This window comes from Phyllopteryx taeniolatus, chromosome 22, assembly GCF_024500385.1.
Source record: "Phyllopteryx taeniolatus isolate TA_2022b chromosome 22, UOR_Ptae_1.2, whole genome shotgun sequence".
Taxonomy (NCBI): domain Eukaryota; kingdom Metazoa; phylum Chordata; class Actinopteri; order Syngnathiformes; family Syngnathidae; genus Phyllopteryx; species Phyllopteryx taeniolatus.
In genome coordinates this window covers 3360364-3386434 of record NC_084523.1, presented here as the reverse complement: position 1 = coordinate 3386434, position 26071 = coordinate 3360364, and the positions used below count along the sequence as shown (strand labels likewise).

The 26071-nt window shown below is 45.2% G+C and overlaps 1 protein-coding gene across 13 annotated transcripts in view; it reads left to right on the top strand.

Annotated features, from left to right (window-relative positions):
- Positions 1–10446: 10446 nt before the first annotated feature.
- sox5 (SRY-box transcription factor 5) overlaps positions 10447–26071 on the top strand; it is an 80630-nt gene continuing 65005 nt past the window's right edge. For 7 of the 13 annotated variants that reach the window (XM_061761563.1, XM_061761569.1, XM_061761559.1 and 4 more), the window contains exons 1-2: positions 10447–10717; positions 19313–19511. In XM_061761563.1, coding sequence (XP_061617547.1) covers positions 10641–10717; positions 19313–19511 — 276 coding nt within the window. In that variant the 5' untranslated portion in view covers positions 10447–10640. Of the gene's footprint in view, positions 10718–11879; positions 12013–19312; positions 19512–26071 lie in introns of those variants that run through there. The other 6 variants (XM_061761566.1, XM_061761561.1, XM_061761560.1 and 3 more) reach the window with 3 other exon arrangements.

The following is a 26071-nucleotide window of genomic DNA, read 5'->3' as shown; positions in this document are numbered from 1 at the left end:
TGGCGACCAGTTCAGGGTGTAGTCCGCCTTTTGCCCGAAGTCTGCTGGGATAGGCTCCAGCGCCCCGCGACCCTAACCAGATGGATGGGTGATATTCTTTTATGATTAACAAGAATTAGTTACATTTCTACTATTTTGTATTTTTTTGTGTAAAATCCCCCTAAATTGTCATACGAGACTCCTCAGAAATGTACTTGATTTTCAAATAGAATCAGGTGCCTGACATACAAAACATAACGCATGGCATGTAGCATGTTTCTATGTAGAAAATCATACAAAAAATATACACCGTACATTGTTACTCTTGGAGGTTGTACCGATTAAATGGTTGTGCTCCAAAGTACTTCTTTCTTGCTGTTTAAGAAGTTGATTGCAAGAGGGAAGAAACTGTTGGAATGTCTGCTAGTTCTAGTTTGCATTGATCGGTAGCGCCTACCTGAGGGAAGGAGCTGGAAGAGCCGGTGACCGGGATTTTGCACGCTCTTGTCTTAGTTCTGGCAGCGTGCAAGTCCTCAAGGGTGGGTAGAGGGGTACCGACAATCTTTTCAGCGATTTTGATTGTCCGTTGCAGTCGGAGTTTGTGCTTTTTTGATGCAGCACCAAACCAGACTGTGATGGAAGAACACAGGAGTGATTCGATGACGGCTGTGTAGAACTGCCTCAACAATTCCTGTGGCAGGCTGTGTTTTCTCAAAAGCTGCAGGAAGTATATCGTCTGCTGGGCCTTTTTGAGGATGGAGTTGATGTTGATCGCCCACTTCAGGTCCTGAGAGACTGTAATTCCCAGGAACTTGAAGGTCTCGACGGTTGACACAGGGCAGCTGGACAGTGTGAGGGGCAGCTGTGGCGAAGGATGCCTCCTGAAGTCCACGATCATCTCTACAGTCTTGAGCGTGTTCAGCTCCAGGTTGTGTCGGCCGCACCACAGCTCCAGCCGCTCCACTTCCTGTCGATATGCAGACTCGTCATCGTGCTTGATGAGGCCGATGACAGTGGTGTCATCTGCAAACTTCAGGAGTTTGACAGCCGGGTGCATTGAGGTGCAGTCGTTCGTGAAGAGAGAGAAGAGCAGCGGAGGGAGGACACAACCTTGGGGCGCCCCAGTGCTGATGCTGCGTGTGGATGAGGTGGTCTCTCCCAGCCTCACCTGTTGTGTCCTGCCCGTCAGGAAGCTGTAAATCCACTGGCAGATGGCCGGCGAGACGCTGAGCTGGAGAAGCTTGGAGGAAAGGAGTTCAGGGATGATGGTGTTGAACGCTGAGCTGAAGTCCACGAACAGGATCCTCGCGTAGGTCCCTGCACTGTCGAGGTGTTCTAGGATGAAGTGCAGTCCCATGTTGACTGCATCATCCGTAGACCTGTTCGCTCAGTAGGCAAACTGCAGGGGGTCCAGCAGTATATTATGTAACAATGGCAGGTCGTACTACTCCCTCCCCGTGCCTGAGTGGGTCTTCTCCGGGCATTCCGGTTTCCTCCCACATCCCAAAAAACATGCGTGGTAGGTTGATTCAAGACTCTAAAATTGCCCGTAGGTGTGAATGTGAGTGCGAATGGTTGTTTGTTTATGTGTGCCCTGCTATTGGCTGGCAACCAGGTCAGGGTGTACCCCGCCTCCTGCCCGAAGATAGCTGGGATAGGCTCCAGCACTCCCGTGACCCTCGTGAGGATAAGCGGCTCAGAAAATGGATGGATGGATAATGAGATGAAGATAAAACATTCAACGTCAAATGAATCACAATCCATTCATCATTCGAACGTGGACTTCCTTCCTTGCTGTGTCCAAGCAACCAGATTAATTTATATTATCAAACATTCTGTCCCAGATTACTCCACTTCATAACATCTGACTGACTTCACTCTGCGCAATTTTTACTCAGACCACAGAAAACTTATCTAAAAAAATAGACAATGATGTGCAATTATTTCAACATCGAAAGAACTAGATTATCCACAATGTTGTGGTTCAACGCTGAAAATGTTGCACCGAATGCCGCCGTCGTTGGTTGACATGCAGCACGGTGTACCTGCGGTGATGTTTAATGTTCTGAAGTCAAAGTAGGAGGCCACAAAGGGAATTCAAAAGGCATGTGTGCCAACCGCAACCTCAGGACTGCGGTCTGATGTAAATGTCCATGTAAATATTGGATGCGGTGACTTGGTCGGGTAATGATGGCGAGTGGGTGTAGGCTGCATGCTGCTAAGCGTGGGCAGCTGGGTTGTGTGATGTTTCGATGTTTAGGGAAGGTAAGTCGACTTTTTTTGTGTCTGTTTACTGTTCTATAAATTCATGTCTTGCAACTTGTATTTAATCGTCTTTCTTTCTGCATTCTTGCTCATGTAAACCAGCAAGTCAACGCGCGCATTGTTCCTTATCGGGCCTCGGTGATGAAGGAAAGAGGTACTCTTGCGTGTATGCGATAAGATTAGATTTGCTTCCATCTGTGACATAGAGAAAATGGAAGTGGATTATTTAGTTAAAAAAAAGATGACAGAATTAAATTAAAACTAGTGGGCGTTATTGTTAAGCTTGGAACAGTAGGGGCTTAAATACATAGGCTCAGCATAGCCCCCAGGCAGTGGATAGCACAATCTCCTCTCTCTTGTTCTCACCAATAGTCTTAAAAAAACATATAAACAGCCTTCCAGGACCACAAAGCCTATGCAGAAAATCAGCAAAAGATTTCCCTCATCACTCGAGATTCTTTTGCATCTGTTCCCTCACGCGTTGCCCTATTCCCTGGGAGCAAGTACACAACGTGGGGGTAGGGGTGGTACTGCCAGGGTGCATCAATCCAGGGTTGAGCTTGTGCCTTGACGTGGTGAAACACAAAGTGTGGAGATTTGGTGCATAAACATGTGTGCACTTAAAAAAAAAAGAAAGAAAGAAAACGTCTGCTGCAAAAGCGAGGAGAAATGGGGGGGGGGGGGGGGGGGGGGGAACGCTGCCAAATCCCCCCATTCAGCCCGAGACTGAAAGAGGCAACATCTTGACAGCTTTGAGATGTGTGTGTAAGTGTGTGCGGTGGGTGGAGTGGATGGAGGGAATTGGAGAAGTCGAAATAAACAACTAAACAAAGCTCACTCAACTAAATAAGTATGCTCCAATTTGGTTGATGAACATCTATATGAGGTTCACGCAGACCAGCGACAATTGGGAGACCCATTGTTGAGGGTTGCAACTGCAGGCCAGGTTGGGGTACACCCTGGACTGGACTGACAGTAAAATACATGCTGATGTGATTTTTTTCCGTTTTAAAGGCTACTTGCCTACTGCAATGGGTTGGCATGGGTGTGCAACATATTCCCCGCGATAAACGACGGGTTCACTGTAGCTGATTTTACATTTGTCAACTTGTAATGTTTAGGGTTACCTCGGCCAAGCTTGTTTTAGTCAACATTTGGCCAGTTGAGATTTCCCTCAAATTACGTCACCAATAGTTGCAAAAAATGGTTGGCACGTCTGCCTCACAGTCGAGATATCTTGGGTTCAACTCTTGGCTCAGGTCCTCCTGTGTGAAATTCGCATGTTATCCCCATGCTTAAGTAATGTTAGGTTCATTGAAGACTAAATCATCATTTTCCTATCTCTTCTTGTAATGTGCCCTGAGATTGACTGGTGACCAGACTAGGGTGTACACCGGCTCTCACCCAAAGTCAGCTGGGATAGGCTCAAGCGCCCCCTAATTAGGACAAGCATAATAGAAATCGATAGATGGATGGCTATTTCCCACTTTGTTTTCTTGTCTCGGACATTTGGCTTCTCTGGTGTCTCTGCTTGTTTGTGTTCTCTGTCCTACGTCATTTTGATGGCTTGTCCTAAATTGACCCTTATCGTAGATATACAGTAGATATTACAAAAGAAAAGCTACCCCATCATCGAATATGGAATATCATCAAAGTCTTAAGTCTGAAGCTGGGTTCAATTTGCCTCGTTACAATTAAGTAGCAGGAAAATTGTGCTGTGCTAATAATCTTTATGAACTTTTCATTGTCTTTCTGGACCTTTTTTTCACCCTCAGTAAATCACTTTTCCACGTATCTTCCCAGGCCTAGTCTATCCATTAACCCCGCTGCGACACAGACTCCCTTTCAGCCACTTCTTGCATTGTCTACTCCAGCCGCACATTACCAACAAATGACACCAGAAGCAGTCTAATTAACTGGCTTGATGTTTTGAAGGAGAGGAGAGAGAGGGAGGGGGAAAAAAACAACAAAATAAATCTAATCCGGCGAATTAGTAATGAGTTCAGATTTGCACAGAGCATAAGATTATTAATTAATTTCCCATGCAAGTCATTGTCACACTGCGTTTCCAGCTTCATGTTTGTTGAAGTGCTCTGCTTTTGGAAAAGGCCTGTGATACACTGCAGTTGTGTCACTTTAAACTGGACTCAAGTGGAGGAAAAAATGTGAAAGCACACATCTGACCAGAAGTGAGACTTTTTGCTGCACAGTCTCCACTTTGCTGCAGCTGCCCTCAGCCCACCGCGTCCCACATGATGTCTCTATAAAGAACTTACTGCACAGTACAAGCAGACTGGTTTCCCAAGCGTTGCGTTTCCTAGTAAACTTGCATTGCCAACATAATTTGGTGGTAAAAGCAGCAATTTTGTTTTTCATCTTTTGGCCTGCCTGTCCACCCATTCACACACACGATATACATCTACGTTGGAGAAAGTGTGCACGAGAGTGGAGGAGAGTGTCCGGAGACCTCCCTGTTATTAACCTGCCGCTGGCGTCAAGAGATAGCGCCTCTATCTTAATAGTTTCGCTTGCCCGCCACTCATGCCTTCAGATGAGGCTCTCGGCTCGCACATGTGTACGCACGATAAACATACTTCACACAGGACGTGCGCGCCCCCCGTGCCGGCCTCCGCTCGCTCTTCCTCTACATCGGAGCGAGGCGCAGCGAGGTATTGATATAGTAGCTCATGTTGGGATCGAGATAAGCACTCGCACCAAAGGCTCGCATGCTCGCAATTGTTGCACATTTGTGAAATATTGTCGTCTTAAGCGAGTTCATTACCAGGCTTACTTTCCTGTGTTTTCCCCCTTTATTTTGCAGACCCTCATGGTCTTTTCAATGTAGGAAAATGTCGAATTTTCAAGGTCCACAAACATGCTTGTGAGACACAACACATTTTCAAAGTTGGAAAGTATTTGTATTGACGGGGATTTATGGCAATGACTCAGAATAAAGCAGGAATTTACAACTAGTGTTTTTTAAGTCATTCACTGCTGTGGACGTCAGCTGGAAAATCTCACCGTTTACAGCTACCGACAAATATATTTGTCAATTTTTTTTTTCAACAGGTAGGCATGGACGAAGGGCTCGCCCAGCCGGTCTGTGAAATTCAGGTTTGTATACTATTGTAATAGCTAACAGATCCTTGTAGATGGCGGCTTTGCATCGCTTTGGATTTGAGATTTAGTAGAAGATAAAAGATGAGACGGTGAATCTCAGTTTGTCACGTCAATTCTGAGGGAGATAATTGTCAACATGTAGGAAGTTGGACAAGTTTAGGCACCTCACAATTGAGGAGAATATTTATACATGTGGTATAAACAGAGTATGTGTCGAAGGAGGTAGTAGAAACTGTGTGTCGTGATCGTGAAAAGAGATGACGCTGTTCGTGGAGTGACTGGCGAATGCCATCAAAGAAAGCCAAACTCAAGCCATGCGGAGAGGCAGCGTTGCTCACGGTGGGTTTTATAACTGTATGTCTTTAAATAAATCCTTATTTTGTCATCAAAGGCCCTTTGTCAGTCTTGTTTTTGTTGTTTTGAGATGTTAACAAAATCAAAAAATCTTAGCATCAAAGTTACTCTTCTGCTTGACATGTTCTCACAAAAAGCTCATTTTCTGCACTTTCTGGTGAAACCACAATTAAATAACCCCCGATTCCTAATCAAATGCAATTAATTCCCCTAAATTCCTATAAACTGTTTCCAATTCAGAATATTTCCAAAATTCTCCAGCCTAACCTCCAAATTGAAATCAACTGAAAAGTTTCCAACAATTTTCCACTCTTTTGCGACCCCAGTTAATATTCCATGTGTGAAACCTCACTTGTGTCCAACGCATAATTGTGGGTGTTTGTGGGATTGTGCGGAAGACATATGTGACAGTGCTTGTCTTAGTGGGTCTTAAAAGTTTGTTTACAATCCGTCTCCCTGTGCCCCTGCTCACAGTCGGCCCCTAATGCAATACAGCTGTTAGGGTCCCCGTCACAGGGGCGTCCTATCAACGGTTTCATTGTAATGGCCTCGGTGTGTGTGTGTGTGTGTGTGTGTGTGCTTTGTGTTTTTTTTCCCCCTCTTTGTGTGTGTCCTCATGGGTGTTTTTCTGCATGTTGATGTTGAAGCAAAGCATCTCTCTGGCTTTAACACAAGCAGCTTTGTAGCGCCTTTTGTCTTCCTCCCTCTTTTATCACCGAGAGAGACATCTTACGAACCTTTTGAATCACCTACCTAGCACCTTTTGTTCCAGTCCAGGTGAAGTAGTCGCTTTTGTTGTCACTGTTCTCTGAGCAAGACACTCCTCGTTCGCATGACCAAGCAACACTATGAAAATTACTGGTTACTCCAAGAATTGTACACCAAACTTGTGATGAGACAGCTCAAGAAAATGCTTGTCATGTGCCTGTAAGACAATTGCACAGTATAAATGGACTCATAAATAACTGCACATTTTAGAGTGGCCTTTTATTGTGGGCAGCCTGAGGCACACCTATGCGATAATCATGTTGTCTAATCAGCATCTTCATAGGCCAAACTTGTGAGCTGGGTGGATTATCTCAGGAAAGTAGAAGTGTTCGCTCACACCTATTCAGACTGATTTGTGAACAATATTTAAGAGAAATAAGCGCAGGACAAGCCTGACCTTAGACTACCAATAATTATAATCATCCAAATCGCAATAGAACACAAAAAGAAGTTCTTGCCCAATGTTTCCACAAGCTGGCTTCTGCTAAAGTAATCTACTGTATGCTTGTGTAATGCATAAATGAGGTTATCATTTGTTTCTCGGCTTTCTTGAAGGGTCAAGGAGAGATGCCGTTCCCAATCAATGCCCCTTTTAGTCGTGGAATGTGATTCAATTATTCAGCCCCAGAGTGTATTCTTCCCGTTTGACCATGAATTACATTAGGTAAATAGAAAAGCGAAGGCAACTAATTGTTGTTGACGTTGGCATTTTCATACTTCCGTGTGGAGTGGAGAGCGTCAGGCGATCAGTGCGTATGCATGCTTTGTCTGTTATCTGTGTTCTCTCGATCTATCTGTTGCCATTTAAATGAACTGCATCCACGTCTAAGGTGTTCATTAATATTTGTATGAGAGGCTTCTCTTTTTTTTGTCTTCGTCTTCTTGATGAAACATTGAATGAGTGCTGGAGCACCTCTTGCTTCAACCGCAAAGTTGTCTTTTAATTCACGTCGACATCAACACACATTACATAAAAGACGGTTCGTCCTTTTTATATCTTTGGAAAGTGGATCTTCACAAGGCTTGAAGGATATTCTCTTACCCTGCTTGGAGTTATTATGGCTGCTGAATGATATCATCAATGGGGGCTCTGGCTTGCTTAACCTTGTTCCTCCTTTTCTTTTAGCCAAATCATGCACCAAAAATGGACAGGTTTTCCCCCCCCCCCTTTTTTCACATCACACCTGCAGGGACTCTTGCTTGAGCTTCATTTTGCAATCCAACATTGAGAGCTCTAAAAGGTTTATTCACTGCAAGTGTACAGTACAGTATATACTGTAAGTACAGTGACAGAGGGCTGGCTTCCCACTGGCTTCCCACCCTCCAATCCTGCAATTTATGTGTGTGTGTGTGTGTGTGTGTGTGTGTGTTTAAGTATTACAGAAGTGGCAGTCTGTCAACTCCGCTTTCCTCTCCACTCACTGGAACAATAGCTAGATTGGCCGTATGTGTGACATGCAGACCACACACCACTAATAGTGAGTGACAGCACAAAGGGCGAAAAGCAGCGTGTACCCCTGACACACAACATGTACAGTATGCACACCTGAGGACACAAAGGGTGTGCGTTTGACTGCCGAAGGTTGCGTATTTGGTGCATCTGTGTGTGTGTGTTCATGCATGAGAGCACCAGCATATGTTCTGTTGAAAGTGTTCAGCTGTTTGCTTGTAACCAAATCAAATGCACACGGCAGAATCAGTTGGCTCATTCTGGAAGCAACAAAACAAAAGGTATAAGGACGGACCTGGACGCCTTTTATTTCAAAGTCGTGTTCAGGTTTCGGTGGAAAAAAGTACAGGCTATTCATTCTATTCATAAACACGGCCATGAAAAAGGATGGAGGACGTTCAAGCTCATATCTAAATCCATAAAAATAAATACATAAATAAAGTAAATCAAAATCATGCTAACACCACAAGTACGACAACAACTACATTCGGAGACTGGGGAAGCACGCCAGGGAAGAGGGGTTATTATGGTGGAAATGTGTTTTTTATATGTACTGTATACCCTGCCGTAAGAAGTGTGTACCTTGGCTTTGTCAAAAGATGCATACCCTCTCGTTGGAGGACTGGGCCGTACTATCATAGGACTGGTACCCTGAAAAGCAGAATCAGAAGATCCCCCGACCCACCCACAATCCTAATGAGTACAGCTGGTCGACAAAATACATGGACAATTCAGTTGAGGAGTTTGTAACCAGGGTCAGACGTTAAAAATGCCAAGCATCCCAAAGTGCGTCACAACAAACCATGTGACACTTTTATTCCTCGCGAGAATGTAAACAGGAAGAATGTTTTCTGTATGGACGAGCCAGTGATAAGCGAATAAAGCAGCACAAATAAACACATCTTTGATGGCTTTAATAATAATCTCGCCAATCAAGACGTTATTCTCATTCGCTGATATCACATATTTAAATGAGACAGCAAATATTTTTGCGTTGGCTAACTGCAAATTTGCTAAATCAAAAGACATGACGGTTAAGTCAACAATCAAATCGTTTTCGATGCAACCTGTAGTCATGTGACTCTAATTATTTTCAAGCATGGTGGGAGCTTATCATAACACCTCGCTTCATCCTGTTTGCCTTTGATCCTATCGCTATGATGTTGTTGCACTATTACACACGTCGTGTCACAGAATACAAAGACGAGGCAATTAAGTTCCCATCGCATGCGACGCCAACCAGTTGATTTTGGACCATTTATGCTGCTCAGCACAACCCGATAAAGTGTCAACCCTGCAACTAGGAAACGCCAAATGAAGGAATACGGTGTACCCTGTCGCCAGAAGTGTGGTGCTCTCCCAGTAGAAAATAGGCATGCTACCATGAAAAGTACCCAGTTTCCATGTTGGAGTTTTGTGCCATGTAGGAAAAGAGATGGTAGAAGATTTTGTTCAGTCGTAAGTCCTGTTCCAACATACTGTACAAAGAGAATACCATCAGACATGGAAATATTTGAAGACTCCTCTGTTTAGATGGGTACCTGGTACCCCTCCAATAAAAGAAGTTGGGTACCCTGTCATTAGAAAATGGTTAAGAGGAGACTACTAACCTAAAATAGAATAGTCAATGTGGGTAGAGGTACAATGTTTTATTAAACATGTGTAGCTTTACTATCCTGGTAAAAGTATTCCCCCAGCATACCCCGTCACTATTCGATCTGCAATCACCTCTTAGGAAAAGAGCTCAAACATGTAACCTGACATTTGAAGACTCATTCTAGTAGCTACCACTGTACCTTGGACCTTTCATTTAAAAAAAATAAAATACTTTCATGAGAAAATGGTTATCAGGAAACTAGTGACTTAACATATGGAGTAAAAGAAGCTTACGAGATATGTGGTTATCCCAATTAGCATCACACCGCCAGTAGCACCCTGTTAACCACTCGATGCCTCTGCGGCCCCTCGCACAAAGTTTCTCGCTCTTCAGAGTTCCGGCGGTGTCATTTGTGGTCGAATCGTTTCCTTTCAATTTGCATCCTTTAATAGTCGCTTACGCGGCAGATTGAAATCGCTCGGAGAAAGCGGCAGGAAGTGAACGCGCGCTATTGACCTCACTTGAAATCCCACACGAGCTGATGACAGTTAAGGTGCTTTTTTTGGGCCTGCGACATGAAGCATCAGTTCCATCCCAGTGCTATAGAAGTTCCTTTGCATACGAAGACGTTTTGTTATGCTGCACGTGGACTTGGGCCATCTCGTCGTCCGAGTCGTCTCCGTGATTTGTTGTGTGAGTGTGTGTGAAAATCAAGTGTGACTGTCGGACGTGAGGAACTGACGGTGAGCCCTCCGGTCAAAACGGGCCCTCCCATCACACGCACCACCCCGGTCACAGTGGATGAGATCGCTCTCGTGGCTCTGCTGCTGGCCCTTTAAGAGCTGGATCTCACAGCCTACAGCCAGGGGAGGAGAAGAGGAGGGACAGAGGCACAGAAACAGAGAGAGGGAGAGAGAGGGAGCAAGAGAGAGGGAGGGTGACAGTCTGAAAGTGTGTGAGTAGGGAGAGAGAGGAACACACACACAGTCATACACAGAGAGAAAGAGAGAATCAGCAGTGTGTGTGAAGGATCACTCTTATCCCGTCTTGTCTTGAGGGGAGATCTACCTAACCTCGTCCAGCCGAGCATTTTTGTGGGACTGTTTTATGTTGTTGTTGTCGAGAGAGACGGACCCTTACTCCAGCATGCTCACTGAGCCTGAGCTACCTCAGGAGTGTAACAGGTACGTGCGGACCCCTCGCACACACACACACACACGCACGCACTGATGAGTGAGACGGGGTGAGGGTTGAGGGGGGGGGGGGGGGGGGGGATGTAGCAGGACACTGATAGAGAGAGGAATGTAGCGGCAGGACAACAGTACAAAGTGTGTGCGTGTGTTCGAGTAAGTTAAAGCCAAAGGGACCTGACTGACAATGTGGTGTAAAATGCAGAAATGAATGTGGCAGTAAGTTCTTCATAGAGTGCCAAGTGCTTAAAATGTCGTGTTTGTGTGCGTGAGAGAGATCAACACTGATATCTGTGTGCGCGCGTGTGTGTGTGTGTGTGTGTCAGCCCTCATCATCTCGCCTCTACTTTCATCACTTTATTTACATCTCACTTCCCCTCTTAGATCAGTGTGTGTGTGTGTGTGTGTGTGTGCGTGTGCGCGCGCACGTTTCTTCTAAAAGCTTGCCACACTTATCACGACTATTATTTCTTGTGGTCTTCATTTTGAAAAGTAACTTTAAAATCCGAAAGGTCTTCTTCCCCCACATAAAAATAAAATAAAAATATCACTGTTGTTTTCCTCCTGCATACGCTAATCTCAGCGTGGCCCCTCTTGATGTTCGAAGGCGTGTACCCTCCAACTTTGCCCTTACGCCACAATGTCAACAAGAGTGCAATAATGCCTGTTGGCTGCTGTGAGGGGTGTCAGATTATAACATTATAATACCAACTGTTTTAATACTCTCACAAACACCTCACCTTCGGTCTCTTTTGTTCAACTTTTATTGCATTAGTAAGTCTTCCTCTGTTTTGCCTCATAAAATTAATCTTTTGTTCACAGATAAACAGTAGTTGACAGGAGGAGAGGGAGGAGGGGCTCCTCGAATTAAAGACCCATTTAGATGACGGTTAAAAATAAAAATAAAAATAAATAAAATTGTGTTTTTAATAATCAAATCCGGCAAAGTGATTGAGCGGCAGGAGAGAAAAATATAACAACAGCGAAGGTAGGAATTAAAAATGTAAAGGATTACACCGGGAAAGCGGAATGTATGGAGATAAAAATGTGGGGATTACAATGATTTAAGTGGGGAGCACTTATAACTCTTTGCTTTCCAGTAATGCGCTCCATCACTACGCGGCCAAGTGCGTGTGTTCATATGTATGCAAAAGAGTGAGTGTGGGGGTATCTCCCACTCTCTGTGGGTGTGTGCGTATAGGTGTGTGTGTGCGCACTGTCTCTCCGTCGGGACTTGTCAGTGTGTGCGCGCGCTCCAGCCTCGCGATGCTCTCGGCTCCTGCGTCTCTGTAAGTGGCTTCATCTTTTCATCACACTTCCTCTTCTTTCGCGTATTCTCGCCACTTCTGCTGTTTTATTTTATTTAGTTTTTGAATCCTCTCCTTTGTCTTGTCGTTTACAAATCAAGTTTGCAATGACACGTTTGCCTTTTGCACACTCAGCATATCCTGTATTTCTGTCAAAGGCAAATTTTTAGGGGATGTATTCTGTTTTAGGATTTATTCTGCGGGGAAACTTTCAAGGCTTCTTCTCTGGACAGAAAGTTACCAGACACCAAAAAAAGTGAACCGTTGTGGCCAAATTGACACATTCCTCTGTGATGGATAGAAGAAAAGGTAGAAGAAAGGTGGGGTGTAAGAGAAACCGGGGTGACAGAAAACTGAGGTTGGCTTAAGCAGTTAGGGGTGGCGGATGATGAAAAGAGGAGGGAGGAGAGGAAGAGGTCTCACTCTTGTGCTTCTTCGATGTGGCGACAAGGCGGCGTTGCTGGGTTTTCACACCCGTCCATTTGGGCCCTCTGTTTATTAGGGTGCGTGTGATTTTTAAACTGGGGGGGCAACACTTGCACACCCCGATGCAAACTGACAGTGTCGGCGCCGCGCTCGACGACGACGTGATCGGCCCGAGGGACGGGAATGTTCTTGCTGTTCCTTGAAATTATTTTAAAAGTCAATTTTCCCTTCATTCTTGAGGTTGTTGAATGTCAGCCGCAATTTGTGAGGCCTCTATGATAATATTTAAAGGCACGAAAACAGGATTTTTTTAAACCATTTTTTTGGCACAATCTAATTGCCAGACAGGTGAACGAGCTTCACGCTACTTTTTAAAGAACTTGCTCCCAGTGCAAGGACTTCATTTAAACGGGCAAGATTAAAGTGTATTCTGTGTGTATGCGTGTGCGCAAGAGGAGTAATTGAGTCGAGTGTCCGTGCTTTGCAAACTAATGCACAATTCTTCCCCTCTTCTCCTGTGGCCCTGTCCCGGCCGACCCCCCCCTTCCGCCCCTCTCTCTCTCTCTCTCTCTCTTTCGCTCTCTCTCACACACACACACGCACACACACACGCACACACACACTAACTTGGACTGGAGGCCATTGTCTGGGCCATATTGTCCGTCCCGGGAGAGTCTTGATAACCGTGTCTCCATCCGTGGAGGAGGAGGGGGTACAAAAAAAATACCAGTGGAGAATACTAAACCCCCGCCTCTTTAGAACCCACCACCGGGGTGAAGTCAGCTGACCATAGAGGGACGAGGGGGGCCATTTGGGGCTGTGTTTGTTGTGTGTTTGGATGGATATGTGTGGTCATATGACACGGGGGGAGAGGGTCACATGGCAGAAGTCGAAGTTCAGCTAAGCAAGGGGGACTCCCTAAAGTCACCGCATGTATCCAGATACGCCATCCGTCGCTCTTCAACTATTTCCCCCAATGCATACACGGTCCCTCCAGCCTACAATAGGAGGCAGTGTTCAAGGTTGCGAGGTCCCTCCCAGAGCTCTACAATGAAGCCTCTGTCTCACCAGGTAGTGAGGGAGAGAGAGAGAGAGAGAGAGAGAGAGAGAGGGAGAGAGAGAGGGAGGAGGTCAAAAAAGTGAGGGACAAATGAAAGAGACCAGCTGTGTGTGTGTCATTTTGACAAGGCGCTCACATGTGTGGATACGTATAGTTTAAAGGGGGGCTCGCTGACAGTGAGACAAATGTCGCGACTCCTTCACGGATTGCTTCACAAACAGCAGAGCCGGTGTAACAATGGAAAAAAGTCGCTCCCTCGCTCAATAAACACCGCGCCGCCTCCCCTCCACTCGCTAACATCAAGACAAGAAGAAGGGGAGTGCATGCCTTCCACCGGATGCACTTTTCCCTCTCTCCGTCTGTCTCCTTTCAAACAAACCCCCCCCCCCCCCCCCCCCCCCCCACGCCCCCCACCTCTTCCCCTCACACACACATTGTCTTCCAGCCTCGCTTCTTCACCCGATATTTTCCCACGCGCTGTCTGCACTTGTCTGGACTTTAATGTGATGTGCCAATGTCAATTTTCTCTCAATTTTCCGGAGATGAAGTCCTCCTCTCCTATGCTTAATGACTGGTCACACAGAGAGGAGTTTAGCACACACATGACTGTCCCTCCTGCATGTGTGTGTGTGACATTCACTTGGTGCGTTCCCGCCTTTTGTGGCCAAACAGCGGGCCAGTTGCGTACCTCTCACACAGTGGACGCTTTGTGTGTGCGCGCATTGGGTGTGTGTGAGCGTTGACTTTGCTTTAAGTGTTCATCGGGGGGAAATCCGTCGTGCATTGCTAAGAGCACAAAAATGTTACAGTGCGGTTATAAATAGTCGGACTTGAGATGGATTGCAGCTCATTTGTTGAAATATTCCGATTGTTGGTCGGTTAGCCCACCCTTTCTTTATGTTTATCCTGTCATTGACCTACTCTATAAATAGATATTGGGCAATTTCCTTACAGGGGGGATGGAGTGACCTTTTTACAAACAGCTGATTGAGTAAGGAGGGGACAGTAAGTAAGACAACACCAGGGCCATGGAGAGAAGAAACCGGAATGAGTTTAGGGGGGTGTTTGAAAGGGAGATAGAGACGTTGAGGTGGGATAAAAGGGGCCTCAGGACATTTGTTCAAGTTCCCGCCGAAGGTGTTGCACGGATGCAAATGCCGCAAAACACCCCAGGCTCAAATATTCTACCGCGCCCCTCGGAGAACAATTTCAAAGATGAGTGGCGGCGTTCACAATCAGGAAATAAAAAGCGCCACTGTAACACCCCTTGCACGCGTCCAGGATGGATTGGACGGCCTGCTCGTGTCACGGCAGAAATACGGCTTGTAATCTAAAGCGAGGCTGTACATGCGCATTCACTTTACTGGTCGCGGAATTCTCCAGAGGGGGCTCCCACGCTCCCTGAAAAGGAGTTAACAAGAGCCGTTAGCGCCATGATTATGTTAGCAGACAGAGCCAACGTGTGTGAGTGAGTGGAGAGTGTGACTTTGCCTTATTCGTGTGTGACCCAGTCCACCTTTTCCTTATTTTCTCAAATGAGTGGCAAAATTGAAGAATATGCAACTGTGGGTTCAGTTTGGCTGTCCCGCAACCTCCCTTGTGTGTTCGTAAGCCGGCCGCATGTATTTAAACACGCTTGCATGCGTAAGCCTCGCAACGGCGTGACGTGCCAGCACCGAGCGCGATGAGTTGATTACAGGGCTCGCCGAACCGGCCTGGAGACGGTTAACCCGCCGTCCGCGGCGATTAAGCGTCCGGTTAATGGACGCGCGTCCCCGTCCCGATTAGTGACTTAGCAGCAGTGGACATATGTGATATGAGAGCGACTTAACGGAGGAGCCGCTAATCATCAAAAAGCCAAGGGGGAAGTGGCACTCTAATCTCAGCTTAGTGCTGTCACAGTGCATGCGGTTGTGTGTGTGTGTGTGTGTGTGCGGCTTCACCGTGAGTTTGTGTAACAGAGGCGACAAACAACAGATTAGACGCTTGCTTTTTGATTTGATTCGAAGTTTCAAAATACATATACTGTAGGGGTGTGTTGTCATCTAAAATTATTACACTTCGGTAGGGGAGGAGGCCAAGAGTTGTCTGGAAATGGCCATTTTTTATTTCTATTTTTTTTACATTAAATGAATCATAAACACAGTCTAGTTTTTGTTAATGGAGTAAGAACATTGGGATTTTCTTTAAAAAATAAGGACCTCCAAACATTTGAATGGTAGCATACATATGAGGTCTATGTATGACATAACACGTTCCAAACAGTTGTAAATCATTATTTCTGTGTAGGGAAGGCCAGGAATGTGTACAAAGTTATCTGACAGTACACTACAGTTCAAAAGTTTGTAGTCAAAGAAAAGCCCTGTTTTTTTTTCCAATGAAGATAACATTCAATTAATCAGAAATACAGTCTAGACATTGTTAATGGAGTCAAAAATGGTGCTTTTCTTTGAAAAATAAGGACCCATCTAAGTGAACCCCAAACTTTTGAACAGTAATATACTGTATATGGGTGGTTTACTGCAGCTTACACAAGCTAAACAAAACTTTTTAAACAAATCATTATGTCATACGTGTGTGCAAAGATGGTGCGTGTGTAGCGGAGACAAATTGGAATTTGGAATCTTATAGATTTTCTTTTTTGATTACATTTTTACATTAGGCCTGTAGTGGAATAGCATTTCAAATCAATACCGCCTTGTAGAAACGAGGTGTTTCATATGAATATTATGCATTGTGCACATTTAGAAACACACACAGGAGGAGGTGGTCACTTAAAATCACTGAGCGCCTGAGGAGTTATGTGTTTGACATGTTCCGTGCTGAAATTATGCTAATATTCTCTAATTATGACCTGACCCATGCTGCCAACTTATCTTATTAGTAAAAAGAGGAAGGGGGCGGGGGGCGGGGGGTAGAACCCGTCATCTGTATTAATCCTCGCATCACTCCCGGCTTTCAAGCGTCTCCCTCCAGGTCTCCGGCGGTGTGAGTTGAAATGAAGTCGCCGGCGTAACCTGCGCGCACGCCGTGCCCAATTGTGTAGTAATTCCACTTCAAAGGCGTGAAGCAGGGCGAAGTGGGGGAGGGATTTTATAACCGGAGAAGGGCTGCGAACGGCTTACTATCTGAGGAAGTGGGAGCAAGTTGGGAATGAGGGAGGGGTGGTTTACTAGTGAAAGTCGTAATGAAAAGGTATTTGGATAAGTGCGCTCTTGTCTAAAATACGATCAATGTCGCTACTGTGCTTGGAAAACTCCCGGAAAATGCTTCCTTTTTTTTTTTTTTTTACGCTCCCTATGTCGGAGCGTAGAGCGTGTGTGAGGTGATTCAAAGGTGACCCCGGCTGCGTGCGTGTGTGTGTACATAGGGTTATGATTAGGCAGAGGTGTGTGCGGGACACAGGGGGACGTGTGTGTCGGTGTGTGCGCGCAAAACAAAAGGCCTCAGTGTGAGCGAGTGAAAGGAGGTAAAGTAAACAGGCAGTGATGAAGACAGACCTGCAGTGTCAGGGTCTCTGTTGTATGCATGCATGCTTGCATGTGTGTGTATTCTGGTTTGCACAGCTGGGCCGGCAACTCCATATTGGATCTTGTGTGATTGTGCACACTTAATGGCAGGCACTGTATCGTTATCTTGTAATGATTCTGCCTTTAATGTCAATAATTGCGTGCGCGGGTTTATCTCGCGAAGCCTTTTGTCATCCACACAGCTTGTTAACACTCATTTATGGCGTCTCTTTATGCTGAGTAAGAACCACAAAGGTGGAATGACTGCAGATAAAGAAATCCGTGGTGCTGCACAATCCGCCGCGTTGATGTTCATGTATCTCTGCTTCATTGTTGCACATAAGGCTTTGTTGACAGACACTTTCCATGCTGCAGGCGCCAAAAATGTCACTTCAGGACATTTAAGAAAAGCTCCGTTCACATATGAAGTCGCATTTTGCAGGCCAAAGCAAAAAGTGGTGATATACAACCCCTTAAACGGAAGGCTATTTGAGCCAATCAGAAGCCTGAAGAAACTCACTGCTTGAAATGAGAACAACTCTGTACATACGAGAGAAGCTGAATTGGGTGGAAACAGGATTTCACCTTGAGTTAAACGCAGTCCACACACACAAACAAAATGCATTTCTCAAGGATTCCCCTGTTCAACTGACCTCAAATGTGAGTTTGCATTTGGGCACAACTTGTTTTGGAAATGGTTTGATTAAATTTCAAATGAAGAATTGCACTGAGTCCCCCATTAGACTGAAACTCTATCACAAAGAGATGTTGGCAAATAAAACATTCAGAGAATTTCTGAACACGGATGACTTCGAAAATGATTAGCGGACACGTATGTTGTTAGTGCTTTCAAACCAAATTTGAACCTTTTGGAAAGGTGTTACCGCGGCGTTGCTCATCGGGTTTTGGCCGTAACTTTCCCCCGTTGCAATGTTGTAGCGCCACATGTTTCCTTTCCTAGCATGGCGGCACTGCAGACTGTTTGACTTTGGCTGTCATAAGGTAAATAAGCAATGAATTAGTAGCAGGGCTGCTCCTCGGAGCAATGCCAGATACGCGGTCCAAAAGAAATCCAATAGAGGGTAATCAGTTTAGCGGAGACGAGCAGAGAGGAAGACCGGTGAGGAAATTGTAGGAAGAAAGCAGTGAAGATATAAAAAGCCAGATACCTGTTGCTTATTTGTGTGCGTTCCTCACACACACACACACACACACACACCACTGCACGCAATGCGCCCCCATCCTCGCCATGCGTTGCCTCTGGGAGGTAGCCCGTTAGCTGCCTATTACCCAGGGTCATAGCCGCAGTGGCTTCAAGGCTGACAAGTGCGTCTGAAAGCACTCAGCCGATGCTGAGAACCACATTAAATTCTATTATTGCTGCATAGTCACTGCATCCCTATTCAGCTAGAGTACATGGAGGCAAATTTACCTTGCGAGAGACAGAGTTCACCTAATAGATGCGGTTTTTATCCTTTGCTTCTTTTCCTGGGAACAAAGCCACGGAAACAAATTGACACAGCGGGGCTCTTGTGTTGCTCGCCATTTTCCTTCAGTCCCCCTATTGTCCAGAGGTTTTCATAAACACATATTATTGTCAGTGTTCATACTGTTCTCTCTCTCATTCTCTCTCTCAGCGTCCATTATTTTCTTCTTGTTCCCACTCTGAGTCTGTCTGTAAAAGCCCATTGTCAAGGCACGGTGATTTCCTGCGCAGTGCCAGTGCAAGCGGGCTTCATTTGCAGTAATGGCCCCATCTTTTGGAAATGTGAACGTTGAATGGCCCCCGTCGTAAACACACTTGAAGACCTGGGAGTGTGTTTGAAGGTCCGCCAAAGAGCTGTAGGGCTTATTGTGCTGCCACCCGAATGAACGCATGGATGGAATATGCTTCAGTTGTCTTCATACTTCAACCTTAATGCACTGTATGTTTTTCTGACAATTTCAACTATTAGTCCACATACCAAATCCAGTCATCGAAGCAGGATTTTATTCCCGGGCTTTCTGTCCTGTGTGTAAGGTACCGATGTGGAGTGGGATTTTGAAATCGACCTGTAAATTTCCTGGGACAAACGCGGTATCACAGGCGGATAACGAGCAAGCATGACCAGAATGTGAACTTTAAAACTAGTGATTCGATGCCAATGCCCTCCCCAGAGGAGGCCAAATTAGATTTTTAAAAGTACCTGTGGAGAATGGAGGACAATAGAACACCCTCAATAACCCCTTTCTTCTCTGTCTGTCTTCCTACCTTCCTTCTTGTTTTTTTTTTTTTTTTGGCTCCCAGGATGTCTTCCAAGCGACCAGCGTCTCCATATGGGGGGACAGATGGAGAGGTAACCATAGCAACCAGCAGACAGCGCGTGGAGGATGAGGAGAGTGAGGGACTGGGTGGTGTGATCCACCTCCCCTTGGCCTCCTACTGCAGCAAGGTGTCCCCGCGCTCGCCCCCTTTTCGGACCTTGGACAGCCCCCCCAACAACACGGTAAGAACTTGTATGCGATTGAGAGCGCCCACCTGTTGTGTGTGTGTGTGTGTGTGTGTGTGTGTGTACCGCAGTGTGTTAAAGACGGTCCAAATTGGATTTAGGCTTCTATACAGTTCTAAAAAACCTGATCTTGATCTTATCAAGCTCTTCGCTGTCATCATTATGGCCCTCATCTTCCTTGGCTCTCAGCCTTTTCACATCCATTCCAATTGGCCCATGTGGGTGTGTTGGATTGAAAGCTACCCCCAGGGCACACTCACATACCATATATCAGATTATTCACACAGTAATCCAGATGTGTGAAGGAAAAGTAGGCGCAGAAGACCTTAAGCACTAGGCATAAACATAAGTGTTCTGCTTGTATGCAATTTCCTTCTGAACTATCCTCACTATTGGAAAAAGAAGATTCAAGGCTACTGTTTGACACCACACACAAACTCTTTCGCTGTCATGTGTGCGCCACCAGCCGTCGCCTTGAGCCCATCTGATGCGCAGTTGCGTGACTGAAAAACGTGAGCCATCGCAGTGATTCACTGTGCGCAGGATGCAGTGTGACATTGGGCGCCGCTTCCGAATGGATAGTGTATGTTTGCATGAGGGTTTCATATAGTGTCACGCCTCGGTGTTTGTGAGTCATTAAATATTAGCGAAGACAAGCCAAATCACGCAATGATGGCACCCCCCCTTCGCCCCTTCACACACACCCTCAATTTAAAAACAGTCACTCCGTTTAATTATGCTAACATAATCAGTGGATGTCTTTAAGATATCACTGAGATTTTTGGTCAAGCTCTAACCTTGTGGAATTGGGTTACTCATAATTAATTTTTTTATGGAGAGTCATCAAACGTCACCACAATAATGAATTGTCACATTTTTTGGTCATTTACATTGCCTATCCATCTGTGATACTTGATTCAATGTCAGTCATGTTTTTGCAGGACACCTGGAAGTGTCCAAATGACCCTAAAGTGACCGTTTCAAACCAAGGTGGCTGATTTGCTGTGCCTTTTGAGACATAGGCTCGAGAGACTTTTTTGTTGGGCTACTCAAGATAGACATGTCTACCAAGTTTTACTTTGTTCAGTGAAACTTGCTTTGTTGGCTTAATTTTCTTTGAAGGACACCTAGAAGTGGCCAAAATGACCCTAAAATTGCCACTTTAAACAAAAATGGAAGACTTCCTGTGGCCTGTCAGTCATGGGTTTCAGAGACCTTTCTGTGGGTATACTCGTGATAGACGTATCTACTGGGTGTTAGGTGAAGTGAAACTGGCTTCGGGGGCTGAGTTTTCTTTTGAAGGACACCAGGAAATGGCCGAAATGACTAAAAAAAGTCACTTCAAACGACAATGGCAGACTTGTGTTCTCGAGACTTTTTTTTTTTTTTTTTGTGGGTCTACTTGTCATAAACACGTCAAACACATTTCTCATTGTTAAGTGAAACTGGCTTTGAGGGCTGAATTTTCTTTGCAGGACGAGGAAATGGACAAAATTTCCCTAAAATGTGCATTTTAAACCAAAATGACGAATGTCACTCTTCAATCATGGGTTCGAGAGACTTATATTGTGGGTCTACGGCTTAAATTTTCAACATGACCATAAGTCCTGCAAAATTTGGTGATATTTGGAGTGTCGGAAAGTCCTCAAAAAGGCTAGTTTACATAACATGATAACAATAGTAACTTTGTCAGGGATGTTAAGAAAGCTGAAGTGCATTTTAGGTGTGGTTTTACATCCATTCAAAGTTGCATACACCATTCACTGTGTGTCATAGTGTGTCCTCGCCAATAAAACGCATGAACCTTTTCCCCGCCACGTAGTCCTCAAACCTGCACGCCGTAAAACAATGAAAAGGCGCTTAGCAGCTATAATAGAGAGCTAATTTTGTAATTAACCAGTTGATTAGGCAGCGGGCCCCTCCAAACTGTTGACTCTCTGCATGTGCCTGACTATAAACCAAAGTCCTGGCACCATGGACACAGACATACACATAAAGATAAACACTATGGTTAAACAGTACTTCAGGATGTTAGTTCTGCAAAAAGTACCGAGTTTTTCCTTACATTTTCAGCAAGTTATTGACGAAATTCAACATTCTGTCAAGCTGGTTATCCAAATAATGATTATTGGTGGGAGTCTGCACTCTAGAAGTGCCATTGTAGCATGTTTTATGTCTAACTGATGCCACAGTAATGCTTTTCTCGTTTATCTCACAGCAGAAGGGCGACAGTATTGGCGTGCGTGCTCACGCCGGCATGTGTAACTCACTAAACATTTTTCTTTTTCTTGAAGAGGGTTTAGAGCGGCAATCCCCTCGCCGCTGACAGTCAGCGAAACGTAGAGGGAACTTTACTACGAGAGTGGAGAGTGGGTGGGTTGAGTGGGGGGGGGGGGGGGGGGTGGATCACTGTCCCTTTCAGGACAATAGGCGTAAAGTGATACGGGGGGCAAGTGAATGGCTCATCGGTGGCCAGTTGACTGGGAAGTGAGGCGGCGGGGGGTCCGTAGAAGGGATGCGGGGAGGGGGAATTACAGCTTTATCTTGTCATCGTAAATTAACATGGGTACACGAAACCACTCAACTGACCTCTTCATCCCTTTCGCCCTGCAGCTTTGCCTACCTGCTGCACACACACACAAAGACGTAAATATAAAGTACTTCACTTAACAGCATTCCGCTCATATTGAAAGCTCTCAATAAGAAGATATTGAAACCGCTCATATTGAAACCTCTCGATAAGAAGATATGATAGTTCCCGAATGATTGTAATCCTGCTGAAAGGCTGTTTTAGTGCAAGTTCCCAGAGCGTGCGATTGAATCTCGAAAAAGCAGTAAAATCATGGAGGTGAGGCAACACCAAATCAAATGTGACTCGGGGATCATTTTAGTGTTGTGCATATCTTCGCAGCAAAAAACGCAGCAAAAAAAAAACAATAATAAGAATAAAAATGCATGCAAATTAGGCAGCAGCAAGCATCTTGTCTGTGAGATGTGCTAATGGGCAAGCACTAATTGTTTCGCAAACAACACAAATCAATGAACATGTTTTATCTTTTTTTTTGTCTTTTTAGGTTGGGACTGTGAATTGATGTTCCGTATAATGTGAATCGGACAGATATAACACCAAGCAGTCTTGCAAAACAGCGGTTTATTTCGCATCTAATGAATCAACACAGTCGCGTTAGAATATGCAGGAATAATATTCTGGAATATGTAGAAGACAACCTTTTAAAGGCTGGGAAAATAAAATAACCTGTAAATCTTGAATACCCAGCCTCTGCTGTTCCCACGGCCAGATTTTTAAAAATGGTTGGTTTGTGCAGAAATTGTGCCAAAGAATTCATGCAATCGAGTCGCTGTGGCAACGCCAAAATTAGCAAAAATAAACCTGTGAATATTAATATTTTCAGATCCAATAGGATCCCACAGAGAAGAAGAATAAAAGAGTCTCCTCTACAGTTTATTATGTTTAAATCACCTGTGAATCGTAATAGCTGAATATTTTATATGAACGTTCATCAAATTACAACCTAACAGGATGAGATTAAAGTGTCCGAACCTGGGATTACATGTGTGGTGCTCACATTGCAGCTCAGTCTAGATCGGATCCGGATTAAATCAGGTCCAGCACTGCAGCTGTGTACACTGGGCACACATCGCACATGAATCAAATTCGATTTGACAGAGTACATCAATGTACAGTTTGTGTCTACTAGCTCATCCAATCTTGAGTTTTGAGGACCTCTAAATCATGGCATGTAAAGGGATTTGCTCCGTGCGTGTGTGTCTGTTTGGCTGTGAGTGGATGTCACCGAGATTGGCAGCTCTGGTGTGGAGCTAAGTCTTTGCCTCCCTGCAGGAGCGATCAGTGACATTCTCGTATACAGTATGTGTATGCGCGTGCGCGTGTGCGTGTGCGTGTGTGGATGTATTTTAGTCGAGCAGCTGTTTCCAGCTCTTCCCACTGTCACATTGTCCGTGTCTTGATCCACAACGCCGCGCCAAGCATCGAATATTGTTGCTTCACACGTGCACCTTGCACAGCCCGAGACATGTCAAGCACAAGAATAGAGAGAGACCGTGTGTGTGTGTGTGTGTGTTTGCGTGTGTGTTAGGCCATCGTGAGGGAGGAAGTGGGTTGGAGGGGGGGGGGGGGGGGGCTTGTGTTGCCTCTGGGGGGGGGGGGTATATCATTTGGATTCTTTCCTCTACTGGCAAGAGTTTTTAAAGCAGATGAGTTTAAGACAAAAAGTTGCTTAATTCGGTTCCATTGCAGAGGCAGTAAAGGGATAAAGCCGAGCGAGACGCGATTTTTACTTTGTTCCAGTCATTTGGAAGAGAATTGACATCTGCAAACTAAAGGCAGAACCGCCCACACTGCCAGCCTGCCACTGCCAGCGTAAATGCACATATGCCGACACATGCGCATGCGCACACACACACACACACACAAACACACAGACAGACACACACACACCTGCGGGCTATCTGGGTGTCAAACAAAATGGCACAACTTGCTCACTCATGAGGAGGAGAGGGCAGGAATCTTTAAAAAGGGGAGTTCGCACATGGGAATAAATGCATGCTGATGAGAAAAAGTTGGACAAATCGTGTTAGCCGAGGAGCGCACCTGACTGACACCACTTTGGAACATCTCCTTCACATTCCTCTGTGTTGGGCGCAAATGGCAAGGCTACAAAATGTCACTTGCATGGATTATATACTGCATTTATGTAGCCCTTGGGATGAGGCTGTCTATGTGACTTCCCACATGCATAATGCAATGGACCCTAATGGCGAGCGCCTTTGAAGGAGGCCCCGGCTCCCTGCTAATTCACTGTGATTGGGAAATGACCTTCATTGTGCAACGAGACGACATCTCCGAGGCAGATTTTTGAGACCCCGAACCTCATCTTGGACACCACCCCCCCCACACACACGTCACCGCACACTCGCACACACTTCTCTTATTCTTGTTTGTTTTGTTTGCGCGACATCTTTCTCGAAAGAAAGTGTGCGCCTGTTTTAAGTAGGCGCTGGATTAGATAAATGGGATGTGACAGGTGTGACCGCTGCCTTCAAGATGCCTCCTTTGCTCCCTCCCCGCTCCCTCGCTCTGTCACTTCGCTCATTTCCTCTAATAACATCACCTCTCTCTCTCTCTCTCTCTCTCTCTCTCTTTACCCCCCTCCACATCCCTCCGTAGCCCCTTCTCTCGCTTTCGTACCAGTCGGCCTCCGCCTCGTTTCATTTGCATGGCGTGTGCTCGCGATGATGCAACTCATAATCACAGAGACGTTCGTTTTGAAGTGTGAATTACCCTAATCTGTTGAACAGGAGGGGATGGAAGGAAGCTAGGACGGAAGGATGCAACGAAAGATAAAAAAGTCACCTTTTTTTGCCGAGAAAATGCATTCCCAAAGACCTACAATGCAAAACGAGGCTTAAAAAAAAAAGGAAACAAAATCATGAAATTAAGAATATATTACTTAATTTAAGCAAAATTAAATATAGATTTGATAGTGCTTCTCCTCATTGGGGTCGCGGAATGTAGGAGGAAGCCAGAGTGCCCAAAGAACATTCAAACTCCATTTTTCTTTTTATGTTTACTGGCAAGTGTTGATTGGAAAAGTTACTTTTGGGTGAAATAAAACGCAATTTATGCTAGTGGTCAAAATCGCTGTAAAACTCTGTGTTTTGTGCACATGGCCTTGGTTAGGCAGGGAAAGAAAAGATGTGAGCGCTATTGCACTTTACTGGCTTACGCAGCACCAACCTGACTTCAAACTTCTGCTTGCCCTTAAGTTACACAGTAACATGTCATGCTCAGTGCACAATGCATGTGTAGGAATGCTGGCAGAATTAATGAATTATTGAAGGTGCTGACTTATTCAGAGTGTGAAAACGTAGGATCGAAGCGAGATAAAGTGAGAGAGTGGGCCAAGTGTGGGGAATTCCAAGTGATAATGGCCAGCTGTACCCCTGTCTTGTCAATACTAAAAGCTGACGTCTGATGAGTTATTACAGCATTTCCTATTTACATTTTATTTGGCACTTTGCGAGTTCTGATCTGCGTATCCTGATTAATTTGTGGACTCTGATCACAGTATCAGGTTCCCCTTCTAGGCTGCAAGTTAATTATTTGCAAATGATCTCCACCCCAATGCAACAATAATGACATCAACAGACGTGCACACACACTCGCACACGCATAAACGCATGCGTACGGCACTTTATGTGTACTGCGGATTTCGCCGTGGCGTTTGCCGCCCTGTGCTGAGATTAGCCAAAGATTAACTCGGTGGACCATTGACCCTTCTTCTCATTGCAAAAAGCTGAGCCAACAGACTGGCGGGCGGATTGACTGACTGACTCACTTGGTTCTGGAGTCTTAAACTCCCGAAAATAAAGAGCGCATTAAATATTGCTTTCATTTTTATCTTTAACATTGCAAGATACACATTAAAACAGTTCCGAGGAGTCTTTAGCACAAATAGCAACTATCATAGGCTATATCATGAAAGAAAAAAAAAACCTCACTGACAAACCCAAAT